The following is a 20,603-nucleotide window of genomic DNA, read 5'->3' as shown; positions in this document are numbered from 1 at the left end:
TAAAGCACCACAACAGGGCAGCCCGGGCGGCTCAGCAGTTTAGTGCCACCTTCAGCCCAGGCTGTGATCTGGAGACCCAGGATCGAGTCCCAGGTCGGGCTCCCTGCTGGCATGGAGCCTGCTCCTCCCTCCGCCTGGGTCTCTGCCTCTCTCTTTCATGCATAAATAAGTAAGATCTTAAAAAAAAAAAAAAAAAAAAAAGAAAAGAAAAGAAAAAAGTTTTAAAGCACCACAACACATATGCCAACCCAAAGAACTTCCAAAGAAACTTCAAAAATCCGTTTTGAGAAAAAAGTAAAGAATTTCTATTCCAAGATAACAAGCTAAAGGGAAGGTCTGGCCATACAGATAAAAGGGAACCTTCGCTTCCGGATCCTCAGCTAATCCAAGGCCTACACTACAGTCCATTCAAAGGTGAAACAAGAAGGTGACCAAGACACCTGGAGGACGTGCGCGCCCGCAAAGGTCTGTGCTTGCTTCAGCAGCTTTAAAAAGTCTCTGTTACAAGTTGCTTCAATGTCCTGCTTTAAGTTCAGTTATGCCCTTTTTTTTTTTAAAGATCTGATTTATTCCTGAGACACGGAGAGGCGGGGACACTGAGGGGGCGGCAGGCCCGGTGCAGGCCCGGTGCGGGGAGCCGGGAGCCGGGAGCCGGGGAGCCAGGGCGCGCCCTGGGCCCGAGGCAGCCGCCCCGCCGCGGAGCCCCCCCCCCCCCCCCCCCCGGGGATCCCACTGGTCTTGATTCTTGGACTATCATCTCCAAAGTGGTTCAGAAGGTTGGAAGCAGGGTTTAGAGCAGAACGTCACTTCTCTAGGAGCGGCTGGGGAGGGGCGCAGGGCGTGAGCACGCGGGGCGGGGCGGGGCGGGGCAGGCCCAGGGGAGGGGGAGGAGGAGGAAGGGGGGAGGGGGGGAGGAAGCAGGGGGTGACGTGACTCACGGGCCCAGCTCCTCTGCACTTCGCCCCGGCCCCGCCCGCCCGCCCGCGCAGTGTAGCCGGGGGAGGCCCGGCCCCCTCCCCGCCCCTCCCGGCCCGTGGGTGAAGGTGGGTGACGGCCTCGCCCCCTGCCCCGCCCCCTGCGGGAAAGGCCCGGCTCCCGAGGGGGCACCAGCGGCAGGGGCAGGGGCAGCGCGGGAGGGGAGGGGAGTGGAGGGGCGGAGCCGGGAGCCGGAAGGAGGAGGAGGGGAGGAGGCCGCGCCGCCCCGCCCCGCCCCGCGCCCCCCACCGGGGCCGGCTCCCTCCCGGCTCCCTCCCGGCTCGGTCCCGGCTCCGTCCCGGCTCCGTCCGTCTCCCTCCCGCCCTCCCTCCCAGCCGCCGCCGCCGCCCCGAGGATGGAGATCCCGCCGACCCACTTCCCAGCCGCGCGGGCGGCCTCGGTGGCCGAGAACTGCATCAACTACCAGCAGGGGACCCCCCACAAGGTGTTCCAGGTGCAGACGGTCGCACAGGCCAGCGTGCAGGTGAGGTCCACGCGGGCCGGGGCCGGGGCCGGGGCCGGGGCCGGGGCCGGGGCCGGGGCCGGGGTCGCCCTTCCCGGACGGGCGGGGACGGGCGGGGACGGGCGGGGACGGCGCCCCGAGCGCCCCGGCGGCTCCTGCCCTGGACCCGCAGCAGCGCCTACATCTGCGGAGGCACCTTCCTCGCGCCTCGGACCACACGAAGGGGAGCGCGGCGTCGGGCCGTCCCCCACTCCCCACTAGGCGGCCTGGCTCCGGGGGGCCTGCCCCAGGGGGTCCATACCCCAGCCCTGCACCCGGCGTCACGCCCAGGGTGGGGCCGCACAGGGCGGGAGCCCTCAGCCCCACAGGCGCCCGCCGCCCCACAGCACGAGAACTGTATTTTCCTGACAACACAAAGAACGAGTTATTTTTGTAATAATCACATTTTCTTAATAGGATATTCCGGAAAAAGGACATAAGTATTGCCTTAAATTTTCTGTGGAAGAAATTATCCAAAAAGTAAGTGGAATGTCCTTTATTATGAAGTAAAATTTGACTCTATAAATATTTTAGATCACCTTTGCGGATCAAATCATAGGATCAACTTGCTCTCTGTTTTTAAAGTTATGAAATCCCTGCCTTGAAAAAAATGAGGAGCATACAGGGTCAGATTATACTCCTTTAAAAATATATTTTGAGGGATCCCTGGGTGGCTCAGCAGTTTGGCGCCTGCCTTCGACCCAGGGCGCGATCCTGGAGACCCGGGATCAAGTCCCCAGTCAGGCTCCCTGCATGGAGCCTGCTTCTCCTTCCTCCTGTGTCTCTGCCTCTCTCTCTCTATCATAAATAAATAAATAAATCTTAAAAAAAACAAACATATATATATGTATTCTGAGATACATGATGTAATTCTGTTGAGCTACCTAGAAAAGACACATTTCAGTTCAAATAAATTTCCTTAACAAATGTCATATATTAGGCCAGTCTGATAGGAACAAATGACGTAATTTACTTTCCAGTCATTATCACTTATGTCTGCCTTCTCAATTTTCCTTCACTCAAAGAAAGCCAGTGCTTTTAGATAAAATATTTATGAGCAATAAAATGGCCAAATGATACCACCATGTTCCTAAGAATCTTTCAGTAATGGGGCAGGGAAATTTTTAAAAATTATATACCTGCCAAACTGTTAGTGAGACAAACTTAAAAGACCCTACAATTTGTTTACCTAAGTATCTTAAAATTAGAAAAATAAAGTTAAGTTTGCCCTTTTGTTGAGCATAATTAAGGAGATGCAGGCTGACGTGAGGAGATTTATTAAGATACCTGGGCTGCTAGACAGCCATCTTTCAAGGCAGAACCCATGCTGCTATTTTCTAATTTTACATCTAGACAGATTACTGTATCTGGCTTGAGAATATTTCTGTTATTAGAAGCAGAGTAAAGAGAGTAATAGACTTAAAAAGTAACCAAAGTCTAAAGGTAGTATGTGAAGTCAAGACTAAAATCTGGCCTTACAAATGGACACCCCATTAATACTAAAATAATAAAGTTTTAAGATGAATTATAAGATTATGATACTCTATAAGTCATAAAAGAAGTTATCTATTTTAGATGCCTTCAAGAAAACTGTTAAGCCAACCTAATTAGCTATCTCTGTCTAGTGTGGAATACCATGGGGGCGGGGGCAACATTTTAAATGTTGTAACTCAAGAATGACAACTAGTGATGCATGGCCATCTGCATCTAAAGATATTTTGCAAAATGTTTCAAACAGCAAGTTACCCTGAACTGCACAGCTGAAGTCCTTTACCCTCTGACGGGACAAGATACCGCACCAGAAGTCAACTTCACATTTGAAGGAGAAATTGGAAAGAACCCAGATAAAGAAGATAACACATTTTACCAAAGACTCAAGTCCATGAAGGAACCACTTGAAGCACAAAATATTCCAGGTACATAAATATGACATGGAGACATTTTTCAACTTTAGCGTTTGCAAAAATATTCATTATGAGTCTAATTCAACACAGGAGGGCCTTGCAAATTTACAGATGCGTGGCTTAACCGAGTCCTTCTGTGCACGTTTGAAGGAAACTCGAACAGGACTTGGAATTTAGATCTCACAAAGGTTTGATCCCTGTGTATGTAAAGGGCTTCCACTTACCAGTGCCATCCCCCTCACCAGACGGTCTCGGGAACGTGCCCCCGGAGATGGAGCCAGTCCGACACCTGGCCTGGGTCGCCTGCGGTTACGTTATATGGCAGAACTCGACGGAGAACACGTGGTACAAAATGGCGAAGATTCACAGGGTCAAGCAAGTGGTAAGTGGCTTCTGTAGCCAGCAGCAGTAAGACGTGTGCGGGCTGAGCCCGCGGCCCCTCAGAGTGGACGGGCGCTGGCCGGGGCGGCGGCCCCAGCGGGGCCACGGACACTGGGGCGGTCCGTTCCTGCGCTCAGCGTCCTAGAGACGAGGGCTCTCGCGATCGAACTTTCGGATTCAGATCCCTATAGCTCTGCAAACGAACCACCTCCGCTTTCCCACTCCCGAAGTGGCAGCCCGGCTGCTCAGGGACGTGCTGGCATTTTCCTGCCCCGAGGATCTGCCGCAACAAAAATCTTAGCCTCTTTTAACTCCTGTGACGCTTGCTGTTTACTTATCATGTTCTTTTATAACCAGTTTAGTCATAATCTGCAGCCTCAGACCTACTGCTGTCCTGGTGATAAGTCTGATAATAGGACCATTCAGAACGGGCTCTTTCTGGTCTTTAGAGAGATCAAGTCAGCCTCACATTTTAGCTTTATGAAGAGGTTAAAAAGAAAAAAATAATAAGGGCAAGTGTTGATGTCTAAATGGATATCAAGAAAAACAGAGTGCCAGTCTTTAGAAACGACAAATACCCACCTTTTGCTTCAAAGTGGATGGACCTGGAAGGTATTATGCCGAGTGAAATAAGTCAATTGGAAAAGGACAAACATTATATGGTCTCATTCATTTGGGGAATATAAAAATTAGTGAAAGGGAATAAAGGGAAAGTGAAAGTATCAGTGAAGGTGACAAAACATGAGAGACTCCTAACTCTGGGAAATGAACAAGGGGTGACGGAAGGGGAGGAGGGCGGGGGGTTGGGGTGACTGGGTGACGGGCACTGAGGGGGGCACTTGGCGGGATGAGTACTGGGTGTTATGCTATATGTTCGCAAATTAAACTCCAATTAAAAATAATAATAATAAAAGAAAAACAGAGTGCAGAGAAACCATAATAAACAGTTTTAGTTCTATAAGAGAAAAGGACGTTCCAAATGACCTCTTTCAGCTTGTTGGAAACAAACTACAAGGCAGCTGGAGCACCTGTGCTCCGCAGGCCTTTGCCACCACTTATTAGACACCCACGGGCCCTGGAGGGCAGGATACCCAATCACAATAGCTAGAATATAATGCTAATACCTAACATAAATACCAAAAGAACATTTTAAGAGCCTTTTTTTTTTTTTATTTTTAAGTAGGCTTTGTACCCAGCATTGAGCTAACACAGGGCTTGAACTCACGACCCCGAGATCAAGACCTAAGCTAAGATCAAGAGTCAGATGCTTAACCAACTGAGCCACCAAGGCATCCAAACTGAGGAGTTTTTTAATGCCTTTCTATAGATATCAACTTTGGTTACAAATTCCTATTGGGCTATTGAGGCCTCAAATAACTGAGTATCAGGTCTGGATTACAGAGGTTATACAATCATAATCATGGTTTTCAGGGCAGGATTTTGTAGCAAAATAGGCTCAAGACAGTGCTAGAAGTTGTATGAAAGAAAACTCCTGTAACCCTTCATCAAAGTTTTAAAGCATTAATTAAAATTTCAGCTGAAAGGTTGACTGCACATTTATAATCAGTATTAACCAAAGGGGCCACAGGAGCTGCCCCTCAGACGCCAGGGCTTGTTTCAATACATTGATTATAAGCCTTAAAGAACCTTGGTTAAGTACAGCAAATCTCTGGTGAATACAGTTTTAAACGATGTGGATGCCGTATTTCTGTGTAGCTAATGGCATAAATACTCTATATGCACAAACCAATAAGCAGCACAGATCGAAGCTTTAATTGCAAAACCATATAACTACATTCATTACATTTTCCTATTTTCAGTTTTTAAAGAGAGAATTTCTATTATAAAATTGGTTCCCTTTAATGTAAACACTCAGTTCAGTAGCTTATTCCTTAAAACGATGCTTTTCTGAATAATAGAAACAATGAGGAATCTTAAATGACAAACTTTAGATCATAATGCTCTGAAGTAGCTACCACAACTCAGAACCTAAAAGGGGTGTACAATTTTTAGAGTAACAGATGAAATAGGATTTTAAAATGTAGTTTGAGAGAAAACTTATTCATAAGAACATAGTTTTTCTCTTTTTTTTTTTCTTTCTTTCTTAAGAGATAGAGAATAGGCACAGGCATTGGGTAGGATGGGAGAGGGAGGGAGAAGGAATCTCAAGCAGGCTCCACACCCAGTGTCGGCCCGATGCAGGGCTCCATCTCATGACCCTGAGATCGTAACCTGAGCTGAAACCAAGAGATGGACACCTAACCTGCTAGCCACCCAGGTGCCCCAAGAACACAGTTTTTCCGATCAGGCTAATTAAACTATAACATTCAATTTTTATTTTTACTTATTAAATTATTATCTATTATTATCTAGTAACAAAAGCTGAATTTTAAAATGAACATATCATTTTTGCCAAAGATACTAAGTTTTAAACACCAGGTTTTTATTTTTTATGACAGCAAAGAAATGATGACTTCATTGAGTTAGACTACACTGTTCTACTTCATGACATTGCATCTCAGGTAAAGTATCATTTACCTTTATTTGATGAGACTTTGAAAACTAAGACTTGTTTTATAGCCACAGTGTATGTCTTATTAATTTTGACTCTAAACCAGAATCCATGTAAATTAATACGGACACTAGGTTCAAGTATATTATACTTGTAGCCATTTAGCTTCTTTTTTGCTGTTCTTTTTAAGGACTGTTTTGTCTCTAATAAAATCTAAACCCAACATTGTTTTCTTAAAATGTTTTCTGAATTTTACCACAGCTTTAGTTTCTTTTACTTGCAGGAGATTATTCCTTGGCAAATGCAAGTTCTCTGGCATCCGCAATATGGTACTAAAGTCAAACATAATACCCGTCTGCCAAAGGAAGCACAACCGGAATAAATGAAGACCCTATCAATGACGTGTGCTTCCTTTTAATGATGTGTATGCCAGTCTTCACTGATACCTACATGGTGCCATGCAAATCCCAAAGTGTAACTTGGTATAAATGTCTTCGTTACAGTATGGAACCATATAGATTCCACACAGTACAGAGTATCATGATGTAAAAGTGTCCCAACGCTAATAGTGGTATGTATATCCCATAATAAAAAGCTTCAATTACAGCCTCACAGCCTGTTTAATTGTGTTGCATACTTACGGGACAGGGGCAGTAATGGTCTCTCTGAAGGCAACTTTCGGCTTTCCTGTGACACAAGGACAGCCATATTCTCTTTCCATCCTCTAGAAAGAACAGAGGGGAGTTAATTTTTTCATGTGCTTAAAAAAATAAACTGAAAGAAGAAAAAATCCTAAGACTCTTAACTGCCTCTGAAGTACTCATTTAAATATGATTAAAATGATAAATCTCAAATCACTTAGGTATCTTAGAAAGGTTAGAAACATCGATACAAACTACTTTTAAAGATTTTATAATCAATTCTAACTTAGACTGTTTAACGGACACTTGCCTCTAGTTAATTCAATCACCAAAACTTCACCTTTGTTACATATTCTCTGGAATAGCGTATGCCAGAGTTTTCTACTATCTTAACTTAAAAAATATGATCACGAGAATTTTTTATCATTTGTCAAATAGCTTTTGTTTTCATTCATAGATACAGAAGACCTTTCCTAGCAAAAGTACAGCCTATCTACTCTTCCTGTATCTATATTCTAATAATCTTCAAGTACTGACTTGAGAAGAAAATAGGCAAGAAATGGCCTCAAGAGTGGGTACTTCCCGGCCAACTTCCTCAGCAGGTCTCTTCCTGCAGACTGTCTCCCTAAGGCTGGGACCAGGATTCGCTTGACCTAGGGGTGGATGGATGACCTAGGGGTGGATGGATGATCTTATCGCAAATAACTTGATTTGGAGTCGTGATTCTAGGAGTCTGCAAATGTTTTACAAATAAAAAGATTCAAAAATCAAGAAAAATTAATTTGTAAGAGACAGTAACATTTGTAACGTAACTGGATGCAAACCAGAATGAAGTCTGAAGAATCGCTATTAGTTTGCAGTCATTAGACTAAGAATCATTGACTTGTAACAAAACACAGACATATATAAAATGAATTTAATTCCTTGTGACTCATTACCTGAGCATAGATTTCTAGGTGTAATTCTCCCATTCCAGATACAATGGTCTCTTTGCTCTCATTGTCGAAATGGACTTTAAATGTGGGATCTTCTCTTGTAAACCTGCCAATACCTTTTGAAAATTTTTCCAGATCATTCTTTAAAAAAAGAAAGTCATTACACATTTTACTAAGCATAATAGGCAATAGGATGATTGAAAGAACTTTACTAAATGACATCAAATACATGAACAGTTAGGAAATAGCAGTGACCCCTACCCAGTTCCTAGGCCAGACCCTCTCAGTACGGGAGCTTGGACACCATACAGTCAAGAGGGCTGGCAGGATTTTCTTTCCGTAACAAGATACAAAACAAGAGTCTGAGACTCCACTCTGCCCTTTCCTGTTGTATCCTTAGGTGTACAGAAACTGTCCATCTGTGGAAAACTGCCCGTGAAGGAGAGAGAAGAATTGTGTTACTCTGCTACATTCTAGAAATGGTATACATAATCAAAGGAAGCAGCGTGTTTACCAAGACCTGATTGTAGCTCCAAGCAGGCCACGGAAGACCAAAAGGAAGGCAAATGACACGGAGACTTCTCCTGTTCAAAACAACCTGCCTGGAGGCACCTTTATGCTCCTTAGATAGAATTCCATACCTGGTAGGTAGAAGTATGGTCCCCTGAGGATGTGCCCTAATCCCCCCAAACTCGGGACTGCTACTTTATGTGGTGACAGGGACTGCGCAGAAATGATTAAAGTTCTAACTTTGAGATGGGAAGATTACCACGAAGAACTGGGCTGGCCCAATGTAATCACACAAGCCTTTAAAAAGGAAGAGGAATACAGAAGGAGAGCTTGCATGAGGAAGGAGAGGCAGAGGATACTTGAAGCACATAAGGGACTGATTTCATGGCTGAAGATGGGATGGGGCCACGAGCCTGGGAAAACGGGTAGCCTCTAGAAGCTAAAAAAAAGAAAAAAACAAAACAAAACAAGCCCCAGGTGACAGTCACCAAAGAAATGGGGACCCTAGTCCTAACAGCCACCAGGAGCTGAATTTTGCCAATAATCTGAGTAAGCAAAAGATAAAAGGTCCCCTTGAGCCTCCAGAAAGAACACAGTCCTGTCAGTATCTTGATTTTAGTCAATTAAGAACTATGTCAGAGGGATCCCTGGGTGGCGCAGCGGTTTAGCCTTTGGCCCAGGGTGCGATCCTGGAGACCCAGGATCGAATCCCACGTCGGGCTCCTGGTGCATGGAGCCTGCTTCTCCCTCTGCCTCTCTCTCTCTCTGTGTGTGACTATCATAAATAAATAAAAAAAAAAACAAAAACAAAAACGATGTCACATTTCTAACACCATAAAATAAATACATTTGTGCTATCTTAAGCCACCAAGCTTGTGGTACGCTATGGCAGCAACAGGAGACATACCCTGAATCACCAGTACTTAACAGCTATCACGTGTGCATGGAACTGTGCTGTAGGTTTTGAATATGTACTTCAAATTCTAACCACAATGCTGCAAGACACAATTACCCACATTTCACAGGTGAGGAAACTAGATGTAGAAAGGCTGAGTGACTTGTTCAAGGCCACAGAGCTAAAGCATGGCAAAGCTGGCACCGAATCCTGGGTTAGTCTCTCTGAAGTCTTTTGCCTTTTCCCTACACTAGCCAGGTACTCTCAACTAGAAGATCATCCTTGCCCCCATTACCAGGATTCACAGCTTGATGCAGTGAGTGACTTCATTATATATATTTTTAAAGATTTAACGAGAGACAAGAGAGAGAAAGAGGCAGAGACCCAGGCAGAAGGAGAAGCGGGCTCCCTGCCCACAGGAGCCCAATGCAGGACTTGATGCCACATCCCGGGATCACGACCTGAGCCGAAAGCAGCCGCCCAACCGCTGAGATACCTAGGTATCCCATGACCTTATTATTTGATTTAATTTACTCCAGCAAGCAGACAACCTTGAGATACCAAATAACCTTTTAGATATTGATGCCTTTGATTTCCTTTCATTGTTGTGAACTATCAACAGTTAAATATCTTACATATACTCTGAATTGGGAATGAAGAAGCATAAATCACTCCCTGATTATTCAGGGAAAAGAGAAAAGCAAGTTAGCAAAACACCTGGAACTGTGGCATTTCGCTGTGTAGTAAGATGCAAGGTTTGCCTTTCTTCAAATTTCTTCCTCCCTCAACATTCTTTTTTCAACACTGAGGAGAGTACGGAAAAGCTCATTTCCTCAAAACAGAGGAAGAAGCACCTGTTACTGTATTCATTCACAAGACAATACATCAGAGTATGTTCAGTAAACAATAGTTCCCAGATAAGAGGTCATAACATGTTCACTCAATGCATGAATGAATTCATTGCAATTTACCATATTAACATGACTGTTATGAATGTCAAAGCAACTTAAGAACTCAAACGATTACCGTAGCAACGTGAATTATTCCAACAGCAGGACGAATTCCAGTGGCAGTAATGCCAGTGAGACCCTATTCAAGCAATTCTGGTTTCATAAAAAGCTAAATGACATCAAATCCAACCATAATACCATTATATTTGAAACTGAGAAAGGGGTGCCTGGGTGGCTCGGTTGGTTAAGTGACCAATTCTTGATCTCAGCTCAGGTCTTGATCTCAGGGTCCTGAGTTCAAGCCCATTAGGCTCCACTTGGGTGTGGGGCCTACTTTAAAAAAAAAAAAAAAAGGGATGGGGCACCTGGGTGGCTCAGTTGGTTAAGCATCTACTTTCGGCTCGGGTTATGATCCCAAGGTCCTGGGATTCAGCCTCACATCAAGCTCCCTGCTCAGCAGAGAGTCTGCTTCTGCCTTGGCCCCTTCCCCTTTCTCTCGCTCTAAGTAAAATATTTAAAAAGAGAAAGTCCCGTTTGCAGGTTTTCCATGTTATAACCATACACTTCCTAACTACCACATATCCAGAGATGTATTATCACTCATGAGGCAATTAATCTATGCAGTTATTTAATATACTTCATTAAGGTTTTACTACAACTTAGGACAAACTTTCCTTTTTCCCCTTTTCCATTCCTTTATGATCTGAATATAGGAAAATATTCTTACCTCTTTGGAGCCAATGATACTGTAAAGAGTTAGCACAGTCTTGTGCCCATTTTAAAACCATCAAAATTTTCAGTATAGTGAGAACTAATTACTACCAACAGACTGGTAGTTTTAGAAGCTGATCTCAATACCAAGAAACCGTAAGATTACTGGTTATCACAAGGTAATTATGTGTATTGTGGAGAAAGATGGAAAAGAGCTCAAGTTTTTATTGCACTCTACTGAGAATGAAACCGAACTCCTACCTTGTTAGAAGGCTTCATTGCTATTGAAATGACAGGGTCAGGAACATGAATTGACTCCTAAAATATTTTTTAAAAGAACAGAGAAGAATTCTAATACAGTACTGTTTGGGTCAGAGATGGATTAATTTAATATGCTACTTACAAAAGAACAAAGGACAAATATTTGTCAACATTTTTAGGCTAGCCAATATATATCATGCTCTGCTTTGTATTAAATATATTAATATGACACATTAATAAGTGCATACACTTACATGATCTCTTCCCTCCCAAAATAACAAAAATAGTTTATTAACTGTTTAAGGCCTTAAGTTTATTGACACATTCACTTTAAACATAATCCTACTGAACCCAAATGCGAAGATGTGGAATTCCTATTGGCTAGTGGCCACATGTGCTGTTGCTGTCTTTTGATAAGCTACTTTAATCAAAATATACCATGACCACTGATTAATCAGAGAAAGGGCACTAGATTCTTTATACATGATACCTCATTCAATCAATCACAACTCTAACCAGCAGATACCATCCCCGTTTTACCAATAAACCATTAAAAGCTTGGAAAGAAGACAAAATAACTTGGATAGGTGGGACTCTATCAAGGTCTATTTGTTTCAAATCTTAAGCACTTCCCACAACCTCCAGTCCCTCACATTACTAATTACAAGTATTCAGAGAAGACCTTATACACGATACTTGTTTACAAACCACGAGCCTTCTCTAGATCCCACAGAAAACGGTATAGATTTTTTTGTATCTTAAATCAACATGTAGAACCACAGACACTAGAGAATATTTTATACCTAAAAAGTTAAATGACAAATTTATGAATTCATCACGTAACACTGAACTATTACAGTGCTCATCAGTTAGGGGTGGACCAGTTTTTAACATAAATGACCTACTCTAAATTCCTTCACTGCAAATTACCCATCCCCCTAGGTCCTCATATTCTCTCTTCACTGAATTCAGGAGAGGGACCACCCTCATGAACAGATGATCACACAGAGCACCTGCTCTCCTACCACGGCAAAAAAGGGAAGTGGATGAAGGGAATTCAAAGGCAGGAACTCTTTGAGCAAAGGCAGGAACTCTCCCTTTGGGATCCCTCAGTAATGAAAAGGGACCCTAAGTTCCATGGGGCAGGCTGTATGTAGTAGGTCAGATGTTCTAATTGCACCTTCCCTTTGAGTAAGGTTCTATTCTGTGATCCCCCAGTCTACATGGTACAGTTTTCGGGGGGACTGAGGCAAGGGTCCACTCTGTTAAATTACACTAAGTGTCAGTCCACTGGGATTAGCCTGATTATGGTGACGGGAATTAGAGGCATCAACCACGGGTAGGCAGATCTCAGGGTAGTCAGCGCCACACAGTTCAGGTGTAGCTAGTGGAGATTTTTCCCCTCCACGCTAAACCGTAGAGTACTGTGGAATTAAGAAAAACCAAGTAGGTTAGCTTACACAGAGCACTTGTCTAATGACATCCAAGGAGCCATGACAAATCTATACTGATGCCTGTGGAAATAAAACTTCTGTGACTGTTTTTCTTAAGTACTAAATGTGCTATATAAAAACACAGACTTTTAAAACTCAAGTGATAAACAGCTTTGAAATTAAACACATACCATGGAAAGGCCACTGTTATTTCTGTTTGTGAATGTGTCTCCACTAGCACAGTCAATGCCAAACAATGCACAGATGTCTCCAGCATACACTTCCTCGACATCCTAAATAAACAAATAACACAAAGTAAGACTTGCAGGGAATACAAATCGGGACATGGTAACTGAAAAGCAATCACACAACAAACACCTAGTACGTACAAAAACATGGCCGAGTCTCACCAGGAATTCCACGGAGAATGAATCCGCTAGAACCAATGTGATACCCTAACCCAACCAGGGCAAGATACATCTTGAATAGGGCCTCTATTTGGACCACACCTCAACTGACAAGACTTTAATGGAAACTCAGCTATGGCATCCTTACGTGGAGCACCTGTAGTCCCGACAGAACACGTCTCTCACTTCTAAAGTTATTTCTACACATCAAAAAGGATGTATTCCATGTGCTGCCACAGTCAAACAATGAGTTACGTATGACAAAGACGAACATGGAAAAACTGCAAAGGGAAGTTCTGAAAACAAAGGCAGGAGAATTCAGCCCATTGTACTTAAAATAATCTTAATTTTTCACAGATGCAAGCAGTCATGTAAACACAGGAAATTTAAGAACAAAGCACTGGTGCCTCTTAAGCTTCCTAGTTTTTGTCCATTTATACTGACAGTCCATTCATAACAGCTGTGGCTATGAATGAGCAAGCGTGCCTGAGCCTCTAACCGTCCCGCAGATGTAAACATTAGCTTCTGCTCATAAAAACATCTGTGACAATCACTAATCCTCGACCATGCCCCCTGCTGCCTGTCTCACAAAATAGCAATACCATCCAATTCTGAAAGACTGCTTATTCATCTTCCAGGAGAGAGAGAGTTATGACTACCACATATTTCTGAATGGTGTTAAGATTTTGCTCAGGCTAATCAACCTCTCCAGGAATACAGAGCTGACTTGGGAAAGAGCAGGAGGAAGAGACCACCTCATACACTTGGCATTTCTACCAAGGCCTAACCCTTAAGGATCACAGAGAAGGCTAGGACAGATTCAGAGCTAATTCAAAACTTCAAGCCGTATGCCAAAGTTTATTTCCTTGATGAGATTTGAGAGGTTTTAAATCTTCAGATGGATTCTAGCACCAACACGGTCCTTCTGAGGAGGCGTTGGTTCTATAATAGGAATAAAGAGCTCTAAGGCTAATGGGGCTTTAACGTGGGGCCATACTTCTGAAAGTAAATTCCCTGAACAATGTGGAACACTGTGTGAACTGATTACTCTCCATTACCTTGGAGAACCACAGTTTCACTCTTATACTCTTTGTAATAACTCTTGAGAAAGATGCTGAATCTTGGGTTCTAAGTTGTAGGGAACTGTCCCTTTTCCTTAACCTTTGCATTGAGGAAATATAGCTAATCACAAATAGTGGTAAAATGTATCCTTAACATCTGCTAATTTAGCCCACACCAAAGTGCTGCGTCAGAATTACAGCACATCTAAGCAAAAAGGAAGACATTAGGAAAACTCATTCAGATAGAAGCGAGTTTCTTATGGAGCTCAGGAAACAAAGAAAGTAGATCTACTTCATTTGCATCAGAGAAATTTCTGATTTCCCAGGAAGGACCTATACTTGCCTCCATCATGTCAGCATGCATGCGAACCAGCCGCTGCACCCGCACTTTCTTTCCTGTCCTCGTGTTATAGATGGTGTCACCCTTTTTCAGCTCTCCTTGATAATTACGGACATAAGTTAACTGTCCAAATCGCCCAGCCTAAAAGTCAAGGTTGGGTAAGGCAGAAAGAAGAAAATAAAAGAAACATAAGAATCAAAATTAAGAGAAAAACTTCACAACAACCGCCAATTATTCTTTGCAATTTCAGCAGTATACTTTAAACACGTTTTGATTTATTGTCTAATACGCTGAAACACTAGCTCTGAGTTAGTAACTCATTAACATGAGTTAAGCGGTTGTTGTTTTTTTGGGTACTTCTTGATTCCTCTGAAATAGAAAATAATTTTAAATGTGTACGGAATAAGCAAATATCCTTTGGCTTCTAATATTATTTTATAAGTTCGGTTTAATACAGTTAAGATATAAAACTCAAGTAAGTTATTGGAAAGACAACAAAAATGTAATTAGAAATATTAAGAGTGTACTACATATCTTAAAAAAAAAAAACTTTGATAAGCACCCGGAAGACTATATAAATAAGCATTCTTTATTTTATTTTATTTTATTTTTTTATTTTTTTTAAGCATTCTTTAAAGTAACTAAATATAGGGGATCCCTGGGTGGCTCAGCAGCGATTTAGCACCTGCCTTTGGCCCAGGGTGTGATTCTGGAGTCCTGGGATCAAATCCCACATCAGGCTCTCTTCCTTTGCCTGTATCTCTGCCCCTCTCTCTCATGAATAAAGTAAAAAAAAAAAAAAGAAAAAAGAAAAAAGAAAAAAAGGTAACAAAATATAAAATAATCAAGGATCATTTCCTCCTTAATACTAACACCAATCAGGGCAGCCCCGGTGGCTCAGCGGTTTAGCTCTGCCTTCGGCCCGGGGTGTGATCTTGGAGACCCGGATCGAGTCCTGCGTTGGGCTCCCTGCATGGAGCCTGCTTGTGTCTCTGCCTCTCTCTCTCTGTGTCTCCCATGAATAAATAAATAAAATCTTGAAAAAAAAGAATATTAAAAAAAAACTAATACCAATCAACTATGTTTTAAAAGTTGCCAATTCTTCCTATATTAATTTATAGGTGTAATAGCAATAGCAATAAAAATCCCAAGAGGAATTTTTAAACATATGATTAATGATTTTATACTTCATTTAGAAAAATGGATAAAAATAGAAATTTCTGAAGTATTATGACAATAAGAAGCTAACCATGACTGATATAAAAACATATTAAATACTCCAAACTTAAAAAGCACAGAAGTAGCACAAATTAAACTGAATAACCCACAAAGTAAAAATATCTAAAACATAGAATATATTGTCAAAAGATGATAATGACAAAAGGTATGACAATGGAAAAATAGAGCAGTGTTCAAAAACCAGTAGTTGGGACAACTGGTCCTCTATTTGGAGGCAGAGAAGATACATTTAGAGTGCATCTCACGGCATAAGGCAAGATAAATTCCAGCTGCATTAACAATGAAAAAAAAATCCCATCATTAAAAAAGTAGGAGAAAACATATATGAAATACATACAAAGGAGAGGATTTCTAAGGTTAAACATGAGAGAACTAAAAATGACTGATATATTTGACTATAAATTTTAAACTGCTGATTGTTTTAAAAAAATCTTTATTAGAGAAAGATCATTCAAATAAGTAAACATTTTGACACTAATTATAATAAGAAATGAGAGAATTACAAAAGAGGAACTGCATAATCAATATTTGGAAAAATATTCTTACCATTAGGAATTTAAAGATATGAAATTTTTTAAAAAAGAAATTAAAGCAAGATTAATTATTTTCCCTTAAAAAACTGGTAACAATTTTTAAATAATAATTCAATGCTTATAAAAATTCACTGAAATAATACATTAACTCTGAGAGTATGAAAGAAATCTGGCAATAAACCATTAAACATTAATTCATTCCATTCTTTTAATTCAGTAATCACCATTCTAGGAATCCTAAGAAGATATTCCTAAATGCGTATTTTTAAAAGCTTTACATATATAAATTGTCACCACAATGTTACCTGTACTTTTTAACTTAAAATTATTTTCTCCTTTTAGACGTAAGAAGTATATTGTAAAAATTTTAGAATAAAACAAAGCTCTCAAAATATAATCCCATCCCAGAAATAAGCACTTTTAACACTTCTAACTTAATCATCTTTCTCCCTTAAAACATGATGAATAGAAGCCAACAACAAACTAACAAAAAGTATTCCAGGTACTCGAATCTTGGTTTCTAATACCATTCTGGATTAAAAAGGAACAGAACCAAGGCATCTACAGAAATGGCTGCTTCTAGGGCAGAGACTGGGAGGATAAGCCTGGAGGATCCTGTACTATCACAAAGTGAGGAAATAGTCAAAATATGGGAGAATGTCTAAAGGATACAGGAGGCAACTAAAAGAGCTCCAACAGCCAAACCTGGCCAAGCTGCACAACAAAATAATAACATTCTACTCATTATACCTCAAAATATATATCCGTGAAGCCATACTGATAATAAAGAAATAACTAAATAAAAATACAAATGAGGGAGAGAAGACAACTCTCCCATTTAGATGAATCCCAAATAAATTAACTGTGGATACTACTCTGTCAAGGAGATGGAACGTAACTCCCCACAGCTTACCTGTGGGCTGTGTATAATAACTTCCCTCTAAAGAGGCGGTATGGAAAGATGGGAAGGTGGAGCAACTTTCAGAGGAGGAATTTGTAACAAAGTCATTTTGTATTAGGAAGACACCTTAAAAGAAAATTTCTACACATAGCAATTAAATACATTACAAAGCAACTTACCTCCAATTTAAAAGCCAGGCCTACAAATGGGTGGGAACTGTTTCTTTCGGAGTTCATTAAGATTTTGTTTTGCTCTTTTGAGTCACTTAAAAGAAATGCAAATCTGTGAGATACATTATTCGATATCTCTTTTATATCAATTTGTTTCATCAGAGTATTTCTGAGAAAAAGCATATACGTTAAGTGCTAAACATTTCTGACCTCACATAGGTGAAATTTCACGGAAAGACATTAGTAAGAATAACTTCTCAGGGCTTAGTTACTACTTTATGACAACACCAGAGCAGACTAAAAACACAAAAAAATGGTATAGAAAGAAAAGAAAAATCAAGGAGAGCTTTTAAAAAAACTGTTTTTTAAACTTTACGGTTTTGGGGGGGTTTTGGTGTGGTTGAAAACAGCTGGTGCCAAATGAAAAAATTTACTAATGATGTAAACCTTGGCAAATAATAAATCATACTTCTAACTCACAGAATATGATACAGCAAGTGGTATAACAAGTAGTTTTCTATATGTCAAAGTGTTACCTAAATAGAAACTGGAGATTGATTTTTATAAATTGGATGGGGGGGGGGGATCCCTCCACAAGCACAACTTAATCAAAAGAACTGTTCTTAAATTCTTTTATAATTTATATAGAAATATTTTAACACTGAAGCACAAAGATTCAATTTCCAAGACTTACTCCTCCTGATGGAGAATAGCATAATTTTGGACTTCAGATGGATTTGGGAGGTATTCTAAAACAGCATCTAAAAGAGGCTGAACTCCTTTGTTTTTCAATGCACTTCCCAAAAAGACAGGAGTAAATGACCTGTTTAGAGTAGCTCTTCGGATTGCACACTACAAAAGAAAAAAAAATTAATAATTAGTTAACCGTAAAAAAAAAAAAATTTGTATTTCAAACCAAGTACAAGCCAACACGTGAATAAAATAAACTGATAGTCTTTGGAGTAGGGGCTATAGTGGGGACCAGAGTTAGACGCTCTATAACTTAAAGTCAAAATACAAGAAAAAAAGTTTCTTTATCAGGACTAGGAAGCTATTTACTGTGTAACAGCTTTCAACACTCTTGGAATGTTATTAATTTTCAATATGACAAAAAATATATACACTATAGAAAAATAGGCACACATACATAGAATGCATAAACAGTAAGTTAACAATTACGTAAAACGTAAGGAAAAGTAATACACACACACATACACACAATCTCTGGAAAGATACACCAAAAACTATTAACTGGTAACCTGTTTTAGGGAAGAGGCAGAGAATTAGGCAAATAGGAAACACATGGGAGATTTTTTTTTTGCTGAGTACCTTCATATACTTTTAAACGTTCAAAGCCTATGGAAATATCTATTAAAAATTTTTAATTAACAGATTTGTTTTAAGTAACACATAAAGGGCATCCCTGGGTGACTCCGTGGTTTAGCGCCGCCTTCGGCCCAGGGCGTGATCCTGGAGTCCCGCGTCAGGCTCTTGGCACGGAGCCTGCTTCGCCCTCTGCCTGTGTCTCTGCCCCCACCCTCCTCTATGTTCATCATGAATAAATAAATAAAATCTTTGTAAAAAATTAAGTAACACATATACAGGAAGCCAAGTAGTACAAATCACTCATAAATTAAGAGCGATGAGAGTAACAGGCTCTAAAATAACAACCTCCGGGTCCTACCCCAACCCTAGTGCAGAAACTATTAATGTGTCCCAGGTGTGTTCCACAGGTGGCCCTCCTGGCTAAGCAGGTCTCAGAGAGTGAGCAGTAGAACTTTAGGTCTTAGAAGCTGGAAGAAGTCAATAGCAGTGGTGTGGCCACAACCTGCCACAGAAGAAGCAGCAGTATGGAACCAGTATACAATTATTTTTCTGTCCTCACGAAAAAAAAATAGAAAACTAGTCATCTAAAAAAAGCTTAAAGCAAAAACATAACCACAATTTCTAAACATCACCACAATGGAAAAATAGGATAACAGCTGCACACAATAAAGGGAGTATAGAAAAGGGGAAAATATGCATGGCAAGAAAGCAATTCTGTTTGAAATTATCTTTTTTTTTTTTTAAGATTTTATTTATTTATTCATGAAAGACACAGAGAGAGAGAGAGAGAGAGAGTCAGAGACACAGGCAGAGGGAGAAGCAGGCTCCACGCAGGGAGCCCGATGTGGGACTCGATCCTGGGTCTCCAGGATCACGCCCTGGGCTGAAGGCAGTGCTAAACCACTGAGCCACCTGGGCTGCCCTGAAATTATCTTAAAAGCTTGTTTTTGCTGTCACTAGGATCCAGGAATGGCTAGGTCACTAACCACTTCAGCTACCCTAAGCCACAGGATCACAACCCTGACTTTCCACCCCTCCCTTATATGCAAGTATGGACATAAAAGAATCTTACCAGCTTACTTTACATACATTAAGTAGAGAAACACGAAGTTCGGAGATAAACAAAAAAAAAAAATTATAACTTTCCTAACAGCAGTCTAACAAAAGCTTTACTTTTCCAAAACTTTCCCTTGTTTTCACAAGAATCATTTTCACCCTTGAAAGTTGTTGCCTTTCCATTGTCCCTAATATGTCCAACAATACAGAAAGTACACCCATGCATCATCCGCAGAAAACAGTCAATGTAGCAGCACGGAAACAGCTGTGCTTGGAAAGGCCTGTTTACAAGGCTGGCCCCCAGGCTGGTGTCTGGGAACCTGGATTTCAGGAGGGTTCCCAGCATTCCCAGAACGGAGAATGGCTCACTGTGCGTACAATGTCTGCACAAACAATGAGGCGTATGCTAAACACCTGCTTTCCTCCTGGGAGTGTGTTATTTGGGTACATGCTAGGTAGAGGAGGTCTGTGACTGGCCCCTAATAAATCCTAGGGCACAGAGTGTCTAATAGATGACCAATAGGTATAGTCACAACTCTCTGCTGGAGGAATGAGGCATGGCATGACCCCACTGGGAGAGGGCTCTTACACAGGGTTTCTTCTGGAGTTCACCTCAGGTGCCTCTTCCCTTTGCTGATTCTGCTTTGTATCCTCTCGCTGTAATAAATCAGTCATCAGTATGATGATGTGTTGAGAACTCGGAGCGATCCTCATGAATCACTGAACCTGGGAGTGGTGTAGGGGACCGCTGACACATTGCCCCGACTCTGTGTTGGGGCTCCCAGGACACAATGCTTGACCTGTATCTTCCTACATAGTTTATGAAAGCTAAAGGACTCAAGTCATGAGATACAAAGTAAGCATCCTCAGCTTCAGTTAGCTTCTTTCCTTGTGCATTTGATCTACTACAAACCCCATGAGTGCAAGGTCTTACACACAGTAATTATCTGATCTCCGATA

The 20,603-nt window shown here is 41.3% G+C and overlaps 2 protein-coding genes across 3 annotated transcripts in view; one reads left to right on the top strand and one right to left on the bottom strand.

Annotated features, from left to right (window-relative positions):
* The window catches only part of GFM1 (G elongation factor mitochondrial 1), a 43,529-nt gene that overhangs the window by 13,458 nt on the left and 9,468 nt on the right, over positions 1 to 20,603 (bottom strand). The window contains exons 7-13 of the mRNA XM_038571316.1: positions 17,956 to 18,113; positions 17,271 to 17,355; positions 14,422 to 14,559; positions 12,802 to 12,903; positions 11,178 to 11,234; positions 7,854 to 7,991; positions 6,916 to 6,998 (exon numbers count right to left, since the gene is read on the bottom strand). Coding sequence (XP_038427244.1) covers positions 6,916 to 6,998; positions 7,854 to 7,991; positions 11,178 to 11,234; positions 12,802 to 12,903; positions 14,422 to 14,559; positions 17,271 to 17,355; positions 17,956 to 18,113 — 761 coding nt within the window. The remainder of the gene's footprint in view (positions 1 to 6,915; positions 6,999 to 7,853; positions 7,992 to 11,177; positions 11,235 to 12,801; positions 12,904 to 14,421; positions 14,560 to 17,270; positions 17,356 to 17,955; positions 18,114 to 20,603) is intronic.
* Positions 1,294 to 9,084, top strand: LXN (latexin). Of its 2 annotated transcripts, XR_005377286.1 has the most exons (7): positions 1,294 to 1,459; positions 1,895 to 1,957; positions 3,216 to 3,393; positions 3,627 to 3,763; positions 6,222 to 6,284; positions 6,558 to 6,845; positions 8,251 to 9,084. XR_005377286.1 is itself a non-coding variant. In XM_038571317.1 (6 exons), the coding sequence occupies exons 1-6, from the start codon at positions 1,331 to 1,333 to the stop codon at positions 6,654 to 6,656; spliced, it is 669 nt and encodes a 222-aa protein (XP_038427245.1). In that variant the 5' UTR covers positions 1,294 to 1,330; the 3' UTR covers positions 6,657 to 6,886. The 2 variants fall into 2 exon arrangements, 1 of the variants encoding a protein (XP_038427245.1); XM_038571317.1 differs by lacking the exon at positions 8,251 to 9,084 and having other exon boundaries at positions 6,558 to 6,886.

The sequence above is a fragment of the Canis lupus genome, chromosome 23 (assembly GCF_011100685.1).
Source record: "Canis lupus familiaris isolate Mischka breed German Shepherd chromosome 23, alternate assembly UU_Cfam_GSD_1.0, whole genome shotgun sequence".
In the NCBI taxonomy this organism is placed as follows: Eukaryota; Metazoa; Chordata; class Mammalia; order Carnivora; family Canidae; genus Canis; species Canis lupus.
The sequence above is the reverse complement of the archived record's forward strand: the minus strand, read 5'-3'. Positions and strand labels throughout refer to the sequence as shown.